The sequence below is a fragment of the Muntiacus reevesi genome, chromosome 2 (assembly GCF_963930625.1).
Source record: "Muntiacus reevesi chromosome 2, mMunRee1.1, whole genome shotgun sequence".
NCBI classification, from domain to species: Eukaryota; Metazoa; Chordata; class Mammalia; order Artiodactyla; family Cervidae; genus Muntiacus; species Muntiacus reevesi.
The window spans coordinates 181,623,359-181,639,096 of record NC_089250.1 but is presented as its reverse complement, the minus strand read 5'-3'; the positions used below and the strand labels follow the sequence as shown (position 1 = coordinate 181,639,096).

Genomic DNA, 15,738 nt, shown 5'->3' with positions numbered 1-15,738 from the left:
AGCACCTGTGGGTCCCATGAAAACGCACATCTGCCCGAGCAGTTACCAGGGGCCCCAGACAACCCTGCTGACCTGTCCATTGGCCACACTGAGGCTGTGTTCTGGGAGCCCAGTGGGGCCGGGACAGACATGCTTGATGCCGCCCCCTCCACCCAGGCCACATGATGGAGCTTGGAGCCTCCATGCCCCCAGGACATCCCTCAACTACAGGGAGTCAGGAGAAAAGTGCCCACACTGGGTCTTTGTCCTCAGGTGATGCTGAGGTGTGTCTGTGTGAACTCTCGGGGGGTGGGGGGGTGCCCAGCCAGACTGTGCTTCAGCTGCCACAAGGGTCAAATGTCACTGGCTCTCACACCTTCTGCCTCAGTTTCCCCACTCTTCACTGGGGCTTCTTGGCATTGCCTCCCAAATGAACTACCCACACCCTTATGCTGGTCCCAGCTCAGCCTCTGGGGACCATGGTGAGACCAGAGTGTCTGCGTCTGTGTGGTGGGGGACATGGTATGAGCACTGGGGAGTCTGGGGGCATTTCCACCACAGCACCCCCACTCCAACCCTCCGAGCCCCCAGCCACCCTGGTGCTACTAACGTCCTCTCAGATTGAACTACCTGAGAGGGTTCTGTTGTTTGCAACCCAGACCTGGATGGATGATGATTTAGGAGTTGAGGAGTGGTCTTGGGGTGGACAGGATGCAGGTGACCATGAGGGCGTCCAGGAACCCACCCGGAGCCACAGAATGTGCTGCGGGGCATCAACTTGAATATACACACTTTATTAGCAAAGGGGACAGAAGGGGACAAGGCCTGATCCAGCAGGCCGTCCTGCCACCAGGGTGCCCGGAGCTGGTGAATGTGCCCGGAGCTGCAGTAACTACAGCATCCTCATGGACTCAAGTGTGCACAGGCCATCCGTAGGAGTAAGGGAGTCCAGAGCAGAGCCAGGGGGAGCAGCCACCGAGAGGGGCCTGGCCTGGGTGTGCTGCGGGCCGTCAGCAACTGGATCCAGTTGAAGTAAAGACTGACATTGGTGTAGACACCAGGCCGGTTGCGCCTACCACAGCCCACTCCCCAGCTCACGATTCCAATCTGAATCCACCGCCCATTCTTTTCGCAGACCAAGGGTCCGCCTGAGTCACCCTGGAAAGCAGTGTGGGTGAGCAAGGCCGAGGGTGGGGCATGAGGGGCCCTAGGAGAGGCTGGGAGAGCAGAGTCTGTCCTCTGGATTTCACATAAAGATGCAAGGAGGTACAATGAATGTGAAACAGGAAGCTTGTTTTACAGGCTGGATAAATGAGGTCTACAGTGATCTCATGAATAAACTCTGAGGGTGGCTTGGTGAGGGGTCAAGGGGGTTGCCCTCAGAACCAAGATGGGGAGGAGTGGTATGGCCCTCAGTGGGGCCGGGTACTCACTTTGCAGCTGTCAGCGTCGCCATCCTCAGAGCCAGCACAAATCATGTCATAATTGATGTTGCTGCGGTAATAAGGCTGCTGGAACAGGTAGGAACACCTGGAATTGTTTATGATGGAGACCTGCACTTCCTGGAGATTGTAGGGAGGCGGCAGCTCTGTCAGGGGTTGAGGACAGGAGAGAGAAAGAAACAACCTTAGCCTCTCCTCTGCCATCTGGGTAAACGGGGTAAGAAGGTGGGGAGTGGACTTCCTGGGACACCCACAGTACCCGGGACATGGCTCCTCTGCTCCAGCCCAGCACCCAGCACATGGTGGACCACAGAAGGGCCCAATGGATGGGGAGGCTGTTACAGCTCCTCCCCCAGATTCAGTTTCCCTCTCCATGGCATGCAGATGACAGGCCCTGCCTGGACCAGTGGGGAGAGATCCTGGCTGAAGCATACACAGAGGGGAGGGGCTGCTGCTGCTGAGCTTATTTGTAATCAGTATACTACAGCTGCATGATCCGGGCTGAAGAGTTCCCAAATTTGATGAAAGATATGACTCAGTGATAAAGAATCCGTCTGCCAGTGCAGGAGATGTGGCTTCAATCCTTGGGCTGGGAAGATTCCCTGGGGTAGGAAATGGCAACCCACTCCAGTACTCTTGCCTGGAAAATTCCATGGACAAAGGAGCCTGGTGGGCTACAGTCCATGGAATTGCAAAGAGTCAGACATGACTGAGCATGCACACACACATGAATCTATACATTCAAGAAGATGAACAAACTCCAAGTAGGATAAACACAAGGAGATTTACATCGAGATATATTTTCATCAAAATATCAAAAGGCAAAGGGAGAATCTTATTTAAAAAAACATTGAGAGAGAAGACGCACATCAAGTATAAGGGATCTTTGGCAAGACTGACAGCTAAATTCCTTCCAGACACCCTGGAGCCTAAGAGGCAGTGGGATGACATATGTAAAGTGCTAAGAGAAGAAAACAGTCAACCAAGCATTCAATATCAGGCAAAACTACCTTTCAAAAATATGAAGACGCGATTAAGACATTCCCAGATAAACAAATGCTGAGACTGTTCATCATAGTAGGCCTGCCCTTCAAGAAATGGAAAAGGGACCCTTTCAGGCTGAAATGAAAGGACAGTAGACAGAAACTTAAACCCACAGGAAGAAATAGAGAACAATGGTGAAGGTAACTACACAGGTAAATATAAAAGCCAGTATTATTATAATTTTGGTTCATAACTTTTTTCTCTATACAATTTAAAAGACAAATGCATAAGAATAATTATAAACCTCTGTTAATGACTACACAAAATATAAAGATGTAAACTGTGACAATAACAACTTAAAGAAGAATAGAGTTGTATAGGAACAGAATTTTTGTATGCTATTGAACCTAAGTTGGTATTAATTCAAAACAGACTGTTACATGTTTAAGTTATTAACTTATCTCCAGAGCAATTGCTGAGAAAATAACTAAAAAATACACAGAACAGGAAATGAGAAGATCAATACAGTATACTAATAAAAATCAATTAAACAAGAAAAGAAGAAAGAAGAAATAAGATATAAGGCATAGGTATAGATATAAGATATAGATACAAAATATCTATATCTTCTACATCTGACAAAATATAGAAAACCAACAGAATAAAGGAAGCAGTAAATTCTTCCCTATCCGTGATTAATTTTAATGTAAGGGGATTAAACATCAATTAAAAGGCAGAGATTGGCAGAATAGATAAAAAACAAGGATCCAACTATATCCTGTCTGTGAGGTTAGAAGTTATTCCGTCGTGTCTGACTCTTTATGACCCCATGGACTGTAGGCTGCCAGGCTTCTCTGTCCATGGGATTTTCCAGGCAAGAATACTGGAGTGGGTTGCCATATCCTGTCTACAAGACAATAATTTTAGATCCAAATGCAAATATAGGTTGAAGGTGAAAGGTTAGAAAAAGACATTCCATGCAAATAGTAACCAAAAAGAGCTGAGGTTGCTGTACTAATGTTAGACAAAGTAGATTTTGAGTCAGAACATGTCATAAGAGTCAAAGAAGGACATTACATATTGATAAATGTGTCAGGTCTTCAAGATAAAATAATTATAAATATCTACACATCTAACAACTGAGCCCCAAACTACATGACACAAAATTGATGTAACTGCTGGGAGAAACAGACAGTTCTAGAATAACAGCCAGAGACTTCAATGTCCCACTTTTATTAATGGAAAGAACAATCAAAGAGAAGACCACTAAGAAAATAGAGGTCTTGAAGAGTCAGTAGACCAGAACAATCCCCCCAAAGAAGAGCAGAACACACATCCTTTTTAAGTGGATACAAAACATTCTCCAAGATAGATGTCAGACCACAAAATGAGTTAGAATAAAGTAGAAAAGACTGACCGCATAGAAAACAGCTGATTGAGGCTAGAATTCTGTTCCTTCAATAACAGAAGGAAAACTGAAAAATTCACTATATGGAAATTCAACAACATACTCCTAACCAAAGAAGGAATCATGAGGAAAATTAGAAAGCACTGTGAGATGAATGGAAATAAAAACACAACATATCAAAAATTTATTGCAGTGCAGCAAAAGCAGCTTTCACAAGGAAATTTATAGCTGGAAATGCCTACGTTAATAAAGGAGAAAAATCTCAAGTTAATAATCTAACTTAAGGAACTAGAAAAAGAAGAGCAAATTAAACCCAAAGATAGGAGGAGGAAGGAAATAATAAAGAGATAGATGCAGGTTAAAAAACAACTAGGAAAGGGAAAAACAATAGCGAAAAATCAACGAAAGCAAAAGCTGGTTCTTTGAAAGGTCAACAAATCTGACAGTGAAAGTGAGGACCCTATCACTGACCATAAAGAAAATTTAAGGACTATCAGTGAGCACTATGAACAATTGTCTGCCAACAAGTTAGATAACCTCGAAGAAGGGAGCAAATTCCCAGAAACACACAAAATACCAAAACAAATTCAAGAAGAAATAGAAAATACAGGTAAATACCTAAATCTCTAGGTAAAGAGATTTAGTCAATAGTCAGAAATCTCCCAATGAGAAGTTCTAGGCCAGATAACTTAAATGGTGGCATCTATCAAACACAGGAAGAGGGGTTTTCCCAGGTGGTCCAGTGGTTAAGAATCTGCCTTGTAATGCAAAGGATGAGGGTTCGAACTAGGATCTCACATGCTGGAACTAAGACCCCACAGAGCCAAGCAAGTAAATTTTTTTTTTTAAACACAGAAATAAATTAAATTAACATCAAACCTTTTTGAACAACATTTCCTAACTCGTTCTGTGACAACAAAACCCAGATAAGCTATCTCACAAAAGAAACTACAGATCAACATATATGCAACAATCCTCAACAAAATACTAGCAAACTGACTTCAGCGGCATTGTTGTTTGGTTGTTCAGTCGTGTCCAACTCTTGGCAACCCCCTGGACCACAGCACGCCAGGCTTCCCTGTCCTTCATATTAAAGGAATTCTAACACCATGACCAAGTGAGATTTATCTGAAGAGTGCAAGGGGGGTTCAATATATACAAATCAATCAATATACTGCATACTACAGTAATAGAACAAAGGAAAAAACCCACAAGGTTATCCTGATTGATGCAGGAAAATCCAACACTCTTTCATTATAAAGACAACCAGTAAGCATAGAGAGAACTTTTCTAACCTGATAATGATCATATGTGAAGCATCCACAGCTAATATCATACAGAATTGTGAAAGACTGAAAGCTTCCCCCCTAAGACAAGGATGCCAGTTTTTTTTTTTTTGCCACTTCCACTTAACATTTTATTGGAAATTCTAGTCAGAGCAATTAGGCAAGAAAAAGAAATAAAAACATATTCAAGTTGGAAAGGAAGAAGTGAAACTCTCTTTATTCACAGATGACATGATCTTGTATACAGAAAATCATAAAGAATACACAAGAAAGGACTAGAATTAATAAACTGCAAATCCGCAGATCTGAAATCGACATAAAAATCAATTATATTTCTGCACACTGCCAATGAACAATTCCAAAACAATATCAGAAAAGAAAATTCATTTAATAGCATCAATAAGAATAAAATAGTTAAAAATAGATTTAACTGAGGAGATGAAAGATCTGTACACAAGAAGCACTAGAAAAGATTGCTGAAAGATATTAAAGAAGATCTAAATAAATGTAAACATATCTCATGTTAATGGACTGGAGACTTAGTATTATTTCAATGACAGTACTTTCCTAAAGCAATTTACAGATTCAATGCAACCTCTATCCAAACTCCAAAGGTCTTTTGAGTGTAAATTGACAAGCTGATTCTAAAATTTATGTAAAATATCAAGAGACCCCAAATAACAAAACCAATATTTGAAAAAGTAGAATAAAGCTAGAGAACCCATACTTCTCAATTTCAAAGCATAATTGGAAGGTACAGGCATCAAACAATGGAGTCCTGGCAAACGGATAGAAACACAGACCAATGGAACATAATTTTGAGTGTAGAAAAAAAAACAAACTCTTTCTTCTTTGGCCAACTAATTTTTGGCAAGGGTGCCAAGACAATTCAGTAGAGTAGAGAACAGTCTCTTCATCAAATGGTGCTGAGACAACTAGATATCCAAATGCAAAAAAATGAAGCCAGACCCCTTATCTCGCACCATAAACAAAGATCAACTCAAAATAAATCAAAGACATACGTATCAATATAACAGCTAAAACTATAACAAAACTTAAACTCTTCAAGAAAACAGGAGAGTACATTTTCATGACCTTGAACTTGAAAATGATTTCTTAGACATGACATCAAAAGTTAAGGCAGAAAAAGAAAAAAGCAACCAGAACTTCATCAAAGTTAAAAATGTTGTGCATCGACAGACACTATCATGAACTTCCCTGGTGGTTCAGTGGTTAAGAATCCACCTGTCAGTCCAGGGGACACAGTTCAATCCCTGGTCCTCGAAGATCCCACATGCCACAACTACTGAGCCTGTGAGCCGCAATTACTGAGGTTACATGCCGCAACTACTGAAGCTGCAGGCCCTGGAATCCATGCTCCACAATAAGAGAAGTCACTGCAATGAGAAGAAGCCTGCACACTGCAACTAAAGAAAGCCCATGAGCAGTAACAAAGACCCAGTGCAGCCAAAAATAAATAATTAAATATATTTTTAAAAAACAGACACTATCATAAAGTGAAAAGAGATGTGGTCCGTGAGTCTTGGCTGAGTTCTGCGTCTGAAGTGCTATTCCCGCATCAACACCAGGGACTGACAGCATGGAGCAACCTGGGAGGAGGGAGGTTATGATCCCTATTTCGAGGAATTTGAAGTTATGTAAGAGGATTCAAAACACAACTTTCAGACACTAAAGCCTACCTGTTCGACAGAACTTGGGCGAGGTCTTCATTTCAACTTTCAAATCTTTAGCTCTTTATCCGTTTCCTGGAGATTATCGTAACCCTCCTTCCTGGGATCACTTGGCCCTCTGCTCACTATGAACCCCAACAAGCCAGCTGGTCTCACCCCTAGCTACATATTAGAATCACCTGGGAAGCTTTAAAATACCCCAGCATCCATGCCACATCTCAGACCAATTAAATCTATGCAGTGAGACCCAGGAACCAGTTAAAAAAAAAAGAAAAGAAAAAGAAGAAAAAAAGGGGAAAAAAGAAAAAAAAAAAAAGGAACCCACAAAATAGGAACAAATATTTGCAAATCACATCTCTAAAAAGAGTCTAGTATCCAGAATATACAAGGAACTATTACAACTCAACTGCAAAGGCAACTCAATTTAAAAGTGGGTTGGGGGTCTTCCCTGGTGATTCAGTGGCTAAGACTCCCTTCCCCAATGCAGGAGGCCCAGGTTCTGCCCCTTCTCAGGGAACTAGCTGCCACATACAGCAACTAAAAAAAGAAATCCCTCATGCTGCAACGAAGATCAACGATCCCTTGTGCAGTAACTAAGACCAGGATCAGCCAAATAAATTAATTAAATATTTATAAAAATGAGTTGGGAATTCCCTGCTGGTCCAGACATTACAACTGCTTTCACCGTTGAGGATCCGGGTTCAGTCCCTAAGATCCCACAAGTTGTGTAGTGTGGCCAAAAAAAAAAAATAACAGGGTAAGGTACTTAAATAGGCGTTACTCCAGGGAAGATATACAAATGGCCAACTAGCACATGAAAAAAATGCTCAACATCATGGGTCATTAGAGAAAATGCAAATCAAAACCACAGTGAGAGGGGGCTTCCCTGGTGGCTCAATGCTTATGAATCCTCCTGCCAAAGCAGATGTAGGTTTCATCCCTAGCCTGGGAAGATCCCATATGCTGCGGAGCAACTAAGCTGGTGGGCCACAACTACTGAGCCTGTGCTCTAGAGCCCAGGAGCCGCAACTACTGAAGCCCATGTACCCTAGAGCCCAAGCTCTGCAACAGAAGAAGCCACTGTGATGAGAAGTCTGCACCCCACAATGGGAGGAAGAAAGCCTGCACAACAACAAAGACTCAGCACAGCCAAAAATAAATATTATTATTTAAAAAAAACCACAGTGAGACACCACTTCACACTCATTAGGATGCCCTCCCCCCAAACAACAACAACCTGGAAAACAATAAGTGTGGAAGAGAATGAAGAGAAATTTTAACCCTCATTGTTGATAGGAATATAAAATGGAGCAGCTGCTATGGAACACTGTCAGCTCCTCAAGAAGTTAAAATAGAATTATCATGTGATCCAGGATTGCACTGCTAAATGCATTCACAAAATAACTGAAAAGAGGTATTCAAGCACAAATTTGTATACTAATATTGACACAAATACCCAAAAGATGGAATGACACAGTCATCAGTGAATGAATGAATAAACAAATTGTGATGCATCCATACAATAGAATGTTATTCAGTTGTAAAAAAAGAATGAAGTTTTGATACATACTATAACGTGGATGAATCTTGAAAGCTTTATGCTAAATGAAGGAAGCCAAACATGAAAGGTGACATAGTGGGTGATTCTATTTCACTTGAAATACCCAGAAAACATAAATCCATAGAGACAAAAAGCTGGTAGTGGTTGCTAAGGGCTGGAGGGAGGGCTGTAAATGGGGAGTGATTACTTAATGGTTATGGAATTTCCTTTGGGCATGATGAAAATATTTTTGAACTTGATAGAGTCAGTGGTTATGCACTGTGCATGTTTGAAATGCCATTGAATTATAGACTTTATTTTTGATGTGGACCATTTAAAAAATCTTTATTGAATTTGTTACAACATCACTTCTGTTCTATGTTTTGTTTTGTTTTTTGACCTCAAGGCATGTGGGATCCAGCATGCTGCAGTCCGTGGGGTCACAAAGTTGGACTCGGCTTAGCAACTGAACAACAACATGTGGGATGTTAGTCCCCTGACCAGGGATGGAACCCACACCCGCTGCATTGGAAGGTGAAATCTTGACCCCTGGACCACCAGGGAAGTCTCAAATTATACATTGTAAAATGGTTGATATGAGAAATAACGCAAAAAGAAAGAAGGAATGAAGTATTGACACATGCCTAAACAAAAATGAACATTGAAAATGTTATGCTGAATGAGAGAAGCTAGGCACCAAAGACCGTATGTTGTAGATCGTGTTCATATGAAGTGACCAGAGTAGATAAATCCATAGAGACAGAAAGCAGATTAGTGGTTGCCAGGGACTATGGCCAAGGACAATGAGGAATAAGGAGTAATGGGTAATAAGCCTGGGATTTCATTTTGAGATGATGAAAATGTTCCATAATTAGATAGTGGTGATACCTACACCACTCTGAGTATCCAAAAAAAAAAAAAACCCTCTGAATTTTATGCTTTCTTTTTTTTTTTTTTTGGTCATACCACATAGTATGTGGGATTTCAGTTCCCCAGCCAGGGATTGAACCCATGACCCCCTGCAGTGGAAGGGCCGAGTCTTAACCAGCAGACCACCAGGGAAGTCCCTGAATTGTACACTTTAAAAGAATGATTTTTGTGCTTTGTGAACTGTATCTCCAAAAAAAAAGCTCGGTGCTTTTCTGATAAGTGCACCCCCAAACCGCATGCACCCCAAAACATCTCACACCTCTGCCAGCTGGGGCTGCAGCTCTGGGCAGGGGGGCCTCCGGAAGGGAGGGGGAGCTGAGTGTGTGTGCAGAAAGCCCTGCTCCGCGGTGGGGGAGGAGGTGAGGGCCAACGGCTGAGGGGCAAAGCGAGGGCAGAGTGGGCACAGACGGAGGCGGGGCCCCTGGAGCTGGTGTGCGGGGCCAGCATAGGGCCTGGCGGATACTGCTCCCCTCCCCCGCCCGTCTGTCCCCAACCTCACTCTCTATCTCACTGATGTCCCCCCAGCCAGTCACCCAGCAGTCATTCCGGTTCTTGAACTCCGAGGAGGAGGACACGATGCAGATGGGCTGGACGTGCTTATTGAAGGTAACTGGGGAGGAGAGCTTGACCAAGGCGATGTCATGCTGCGATTTCCTCCTGAATTGGGGGAATGTGATAATATCCTGGACTCCATATCGACGCAGGAAGGCCCGCAGGCTCCAAATGGATGGCGTGGCAGACAGTTCCCCAAACTGGACTGACCAATCGGAGGGATAACTGTTCCTGGCAAGGGAGGAAAAAGTCCTCAGGGGTCTTCAGAGGGAGGGTGGGCCACCCCAGCACGCCTGGGGCTGCTCCCTGAGCCTGAGACCACTGGGATACTGCCCGGCTCACTCTGGACCCCATTAGCAGGTCCTCCTTCCACAAAGAGGCCAGGGTAGAAATGGGGAGAGCTCCAAGAGCCCCAACCAAAGTCCCACACCTGAGGACTTCGGGCAGGAGGGTGCCTCCCCTGCCAGCTCACCTGGCCGGTCAACTCAACCACCTGTCGCCTCCAGGGCCCTCCTCTTAAGGGGACCAGCAGGTTCACGGGGGCCACACAGGCTGGGTTCCAAACAGCTTCGGGGACCACTGACCCCACCAGCCGGGCCCAGCACTTACCTCAGCTCGTTCCTCCCCCCGGGGCACACCTCCGCTGGGAGGTGGGGTGAGGAAGGTGGAGGCTGGAGGTGCCATTTGGGGACAAATGAAGCGAGAAAGAGAACAAGACACACAAATGTTCCGGAAGAAACCGCACAGGTTTTCCTCCGGGAGCGCCCCGGGGCCTCGCGCCGGTGTGTAACGGGCTGCAGCCCAGCCTGGGGCTCAGAAGCACACGAGGGCCGCGGCCACGTGGGACATGGGCGCGCGTCCTGGCACAGACCCGGGACGTGGGGTCAGCGGGCCCCCTGCCCCCAGACTCACTTTTCAAAGCAGTGCGCGGCGGAGAGCACCCAGCGGCGATTGAGCAGGCTCGCTCCGCAGCTGTGGACTTTATTCCAGCGCAGGCTGGCCTGCCACGGCCAGCGCCCAAGCTTGGCCTCATTTCCGCCCACCACGCGCACCTGGATGCCCTGGAGGCCACAAGGCCCTGGGATGGACAGACGGACACCAGGTTGAGCTGTGGGAGGCAGGCTCATCCTGCCCACCCTCACCCACTGGGAAGGGAAGGGACTCCCGGGGGAACCGCGCGTCCTGGGGTCGTGCCACCCAGGAAGCGTCGAACGCTGGGGACCCGCCCCTCGCGGCCCGCGGGCGCCCGCCCCATCCTGCCCCCCGGCCTCCTGGGGCCCTTCAGTTACATGAGAGCATCGACGAGTTCTGAAAACCTGGAGGAGGGAGAGGGAAAGCTGAGGCGCCCTTCGCGCTCGGGCCCACGAGCCCTCCGCGGGGAAGCGCCTCCGGCACGCCTTACCTGGAAGCAGCAGGTCCTTGTCCCGAAAGGCTGGGGGCAGGAGACGAGATGAGCTCCCCTCCGCCTCCTCGCGCCCCAGCCGCCCCCGTCACCCCGGCTGGCGCCCGCAGCCCTCGCCCGAGCTCACCCTGCTCGGCGATTTCGATCCGCACCAGCAGCAGCGCCAGCAGCTGCGCCGCCCACTGCGGGCGCATGGCCTCTCCCCCCCGCCACCCGGCGCCCTCTGATCCCACCCGCTCCAGGGCCCCGCTGAGCGCCCCCTGGGGGAGAGGGAGCCGCGGGAACCCTGGCAGCCCCCGCCGGGCCGTCGATCTGGCTGGTCCAAGGTTTGTTTGGGTACCTGGGACGTCACAGTGCCCGGCTTTGAGCTTGTTACTGGGACTGGTCCCCAACGACGTACCTTGCTGTGGCCCGGGAACCGGTGCGAGCCGCCGACCCCTGTCTCGTCCGCCACGCTGGGGTCCTGGCCGCCCCCCGCTGCCCTCTGTACTAGCCGCTCCTTCCTCTAGCAAGGACCAAGGACGTGGCCCACCGTCAGGACTCTCATGAAAGCACAGTCCCGAGTCCTCACTGAGTGCCGATTGGGGCTGGGCACTGTTGGGTTGAGCCGGGAGGAGAAGACCCCCCACACTCCTCTCCTGGGGGGACTGGTGGTTTGGGTTCTCGCCCTTCCCTCTGCGGGCCTCAGCTGGTCCCCGCGCGTGGCCCAAGCTGCCCCCTAGTGGCAGTTTCCAGCCCCCCCCCCTTTTTTTTTTCTTCCAGATGTTCAAGCTGGATTTAGAAAAGGCAGAGAATCAGCCCCTTTTTTCACCCTCCTCAGGGTTATTTTCAAGTTGAAATCGCCTTTTACAAACGTTCTCTCCTGGGTCCTACGGGGAAGGAAATGGCAAAAAAAAAAAAAAAAAGGAAGAGGGAAACATCGCTGGTTATTCATTCCCGTGTCCCTGTCTCTACAGACAGGAACCCGGGAGGAACCTGTGCCTCCTTGGTGCCCCTATGTGTGCACCCAGTGATGAGTCCCAGGCATTGGCTTCTGGGGTCGGGGGGGTCCTTCCAGGCAGGGGAGGCAGTCTGGAGTCTGGACTTGGGGGACTATCCCAAGGAGGTGGGATATTCTCAGGGATACTGGGCCCTTTAACCCTCAGTGGGGCCCAGGTGGTGACTCTAAGGGAATGAGTCGCTGGGGGCCAGAGCAGGCAGAGCAGGGTGTTCTTGACCTGGGGAGCATTGGGGATACATGGGGGGACATGCCTGGTGCTTGGGGAGCATAGAAGTTTCTCCAGAGGTTGAAGCTGGGCTGTCAGCACCCCTCCTGGACTTCACACGCTGCAGAAAGGGTAGTGGGCGTGGGCTCTGGCTGGTGGGCTCGGGGCACACTGTGTGCAGCAAGGGGTGGGGTTTCCCCTAAGAAGGCCCCCTCTGTGGTCTTTGTTACACAGCGCTTGTGACTGGCCAGTCCCCGTGAGCTCCCCGGGTCAGGGCTGGGTGCAGCCCCTTGCAAGAGATGAGGCTCAGTGCCAGCACCTGCCTCCCCCGCACCCAAGGGACCACTTACACAGATCCTGCCCTGGTCCTTGACAATGGTTCCGGAGCTCTCACTTCCTCCTGACCGCCTACCTGCCTGTCCCCTGCCCCAACTGTCCTTTCCTGGTGAACACCAAGCTTGCTCCAGCCTCGGGCCGGCCTCTTCCTGCGGACTTCTCGCCCAGATGGTCGCAGGGCAAGCTTCTTCTGAGCCTTCAAGTCAAGCCCATATGCCCCCACTGACTGTCCTTCTCACTGACCTGTTGTATTTCCTTCCTGAAAGTGAAAGTGAAGTCCCTCAGTCGTGTGCGACTCTTTGCAACCCTATGGACTATAGCCTACCAGGCTCCTCTGTCCATGGGATTATGCAGGCAAGAGTACTGGAGTGGGTTGCCATTTCCTTCTCCAGGGGATCTTCCCGACCCAGGGATCAAACCTGGGTCTCCTGCATTGCAGGCAGAGGCTTTACCATCTGCACCATCAGGGAAGTCCATTTCCTTCCTAGAACTTAGCAATATCCAAAATGATCTTGTTCCGTCCTTTGCATGCGCAGCTGTCAACTGCCTCCAGGGACTGTGTGTGTGACACAGCTGGTGAACGTTCAAGGAACTGAAAGACTGATGGAGGTCCCAAAGGACCCCCGCCCCTGCCTCCTCTCCCTGCCCCTGGACCTGCGGCCCTGCCCTGTGCTCCCTATGCCGTGGCTGGCTTACATTTCTCCAGCCAGTCCTTAGGCTTCCCTGGAAAGATAGGGGTTGGAGAAAGAGGAAAAGAGATATGGAGCAAACCCAGGGACTTCCCTGCTGGTCCAGTGGTTAAGAATCCACCTTCCAATGCAGGAACCCTGATTCCCTGATCAGGGAACTAAGATCCCACATACTGTGCAGCACAGCCAAAAGATTACAAAAAAAAAAAGTACCTACCTTGGATTGCTCCTCACATCAGCCTAGCCTACAGGCAGCTCCCCGTCCAAGGGGCTCCGTGGGTCTCTGAGAAGCCCCGAATGCTTGCGTATGTGCTCACTCTCAGTCATGTCTGACTCTTTGTGACCCCGTGGACGTACCCCACCAGGCCCCTCAGCCCGTGGGATTCTCCAGGCAAGAATACTAGAGTGGGTTACCATTTCCTTCTCCACCCAAATGCTTGATTGAGGCCAAAGTCATGCTCAGTACTGATTATTGCTTTTTCATTTACCTGATCTCTTAATTTCTGAGAGAAAAAAAACTGTGGATTTATTAGTTTCTTGAGTATTGAGAACATTTTTGTCTTATTTTTATGTATAACATCTTATATTTTACTTTTATTATTTCAAAATAAAAATTGTTATTGGGGTATAAAATGCTCTGTTATTGGGGTATAAAAGCTCATGCCTCGTATGTTTTCAGAGGCTTATAACTCTTAACAATGTAAAATACCCCTGTGGCTCACATAGCTCATCCTCAAGACTTTGAGCCTTGGGTTCTATTTTATCTGCAAATATCTGGTACGTGATAGTCCACAGTCACTTTCATCTTGCTTGTGACTTTCCCACCAATATATATCCTTAGTCAAAACAAAATAAAAAGATGTTTAGAAAGAAAGTGAAAGAAAGAAAGTGAAAGTGAAGTTGTTTAGTCGTGTCCAACTCTTTGCGACCGCATGGACTGTAGCCTACCAGATTCCTCCATCCATGGGATTTCCCAGGCAAGAATACTGGAGTGGGTTGCCATTTCTTTCTCCAGGGGATCTTCCCAACCCAAGGATAAAGCCCGGGTCTCCTGCATTGCAGGCAGACACTTTACCATCTGAACCACCAGGGAAGTCCTAGAAAGAAATTACAAGAAGTTAAATTTCTTAATCTACTTATGTGTGCATGCTAAGTCGTGTCTGACTCTTTTTGACCCTTTGGAGTGTAGCCCGCCAGGCTCTGTCCATGGGGTTTGCTAGCCAAATACTGCTGTGGACTGCCATGCCCTTCTCCAGGGAATCTTTCTGAGTCTCCTATGTCTCCTGCACTGGCAGGCAGGTTCTTTGCCACTAGTGCCATCTGGAAAGCCCAACCTACTTATGCTTGGCCTTTACTGGAATAGACTTGCTGGAATCCTTGTAAAATAGTAAAGTACCTCCACTAACAGTATTACAGATTTTTGTTATTGGAAAAAACAAACAAACAGAAGTTTCATGATTTACTGACACCTTACAGGGTAAAGAAAGGCATGTCCTGCCTGTTTGTGATTTTTTGTTTCTTTGGTCCCAGAAATTATTTTGATAATATCTAGATTATCAGAATTATGTAAGAGCCAGTGCATTTACTAATCTGATTTACTAATCTGATGTAAAGACATCCTTGTAATCAGCTATACCCCGATACAAAAGAAAAAGTTTTGTTAAAGAAGAGAAAGAATGAGATAATACCATTTGTAGCAACACGGATGGACCCAGACATTATCATACTAAGTGAAGTAGGTCAAAGAAAGACAAACATCATGTTATCACTTATATGTGGAATCTAAAAAGAGAATGAAACAAATGAACTTATTTATGAAACAGAAATAGACTCACAGACATAGAAAATAAACATATGGTTACGAAAGGGGGGAGGGATAAACTCGGAGTTTGGGATTAAAATATACATACTGCTACACATAAAATAGACAACCAACAAAGACCTCCTGTATAGCACAGGGAACTATACTTAATGTCTTGTAATAGCCTATAATGGAAGCGAATCTGAAAAAGAATGTGTATGTGTGTGTGTGTGTGTGTGTGTGTGTGTGTGTAAACCTAGGACTTTCCTTTTGGTCCAGTGATTAAGACTCTGAGCTTCCACTGCCAGGAGGTACAGGTTTGATCTCTGGTCAGGGAACTAAGATCCCACATGCCACACGGCACGGCAAAGCAAACAAAAAACGGAGTCACTTTGCTGCCACCTGAAACTAACACAGCATTGTAAATCAACTATAGTTAATTGAAAATTTTTTAATAAAACATAAAAATAAGGACATGCTGACACTCCTGATC

The 15,738-nt window shown here is 46.9% G+C and overlaps 1 protein-coding gene across 1 annotated transcript; it reads right to left on the bottom strand.

Annotated features, from left to right (window-relative positions):
- Window positions 1–771: 771 nt before the first annotated feature.
- Window positions 772–13,771, bottom strand: LOC136157351 (serine protease 41-like). The gene is made up of 9 exons (XM_065919270.1): window positions 13,694–13,771; window positions 11,615–11,719; window positions 11,342–11,474; window positions 11,215–11,244; window positions 11,102–11,128; window positions 10,725–10,890; window positions 9,760–10,043; window positions 1,413–1,567; window positions 772–1,137 (listed from the first exon to the last, which is right to left on the bottom strand). Exons 1-9 carry the CDS (start codon window positions 13,769–13,771, stop codon window positions 883–885), a joined length of 1,233 nt encoding a protein of 410 aa, XP_065775342.1. The 3' UTR covers window positions 772–882.
- Window positions 13,772–15,738: the final 1,967 nt, after the last annotated feature.

Bases quoted from the DNA above. Each gene is read 5' to 3' on its own strand.
- LOC136157351 (XM_065919270.1), bottom strand. From the start codon at position 13,771: ATGACTGAGAGTGAGCACATACGCAAGCATTCGGGGCTTCTCAGAGAC. The intron at 11,245-11,341 runs GTGAGCTCGGGC...TCCTGCCCCCAG, and splicing joins GATCGAAATCGCCGAGCAGG to CCTTTCGGGACAAGGACCTG. The intron at 10,891-11,101 runs GTAACTGAAGGG...TGTCCATCCCAG, and splicing joins GAACTCGTCGATGCTCTCAT to GGCCTTGTGGCCTCCAGGGC.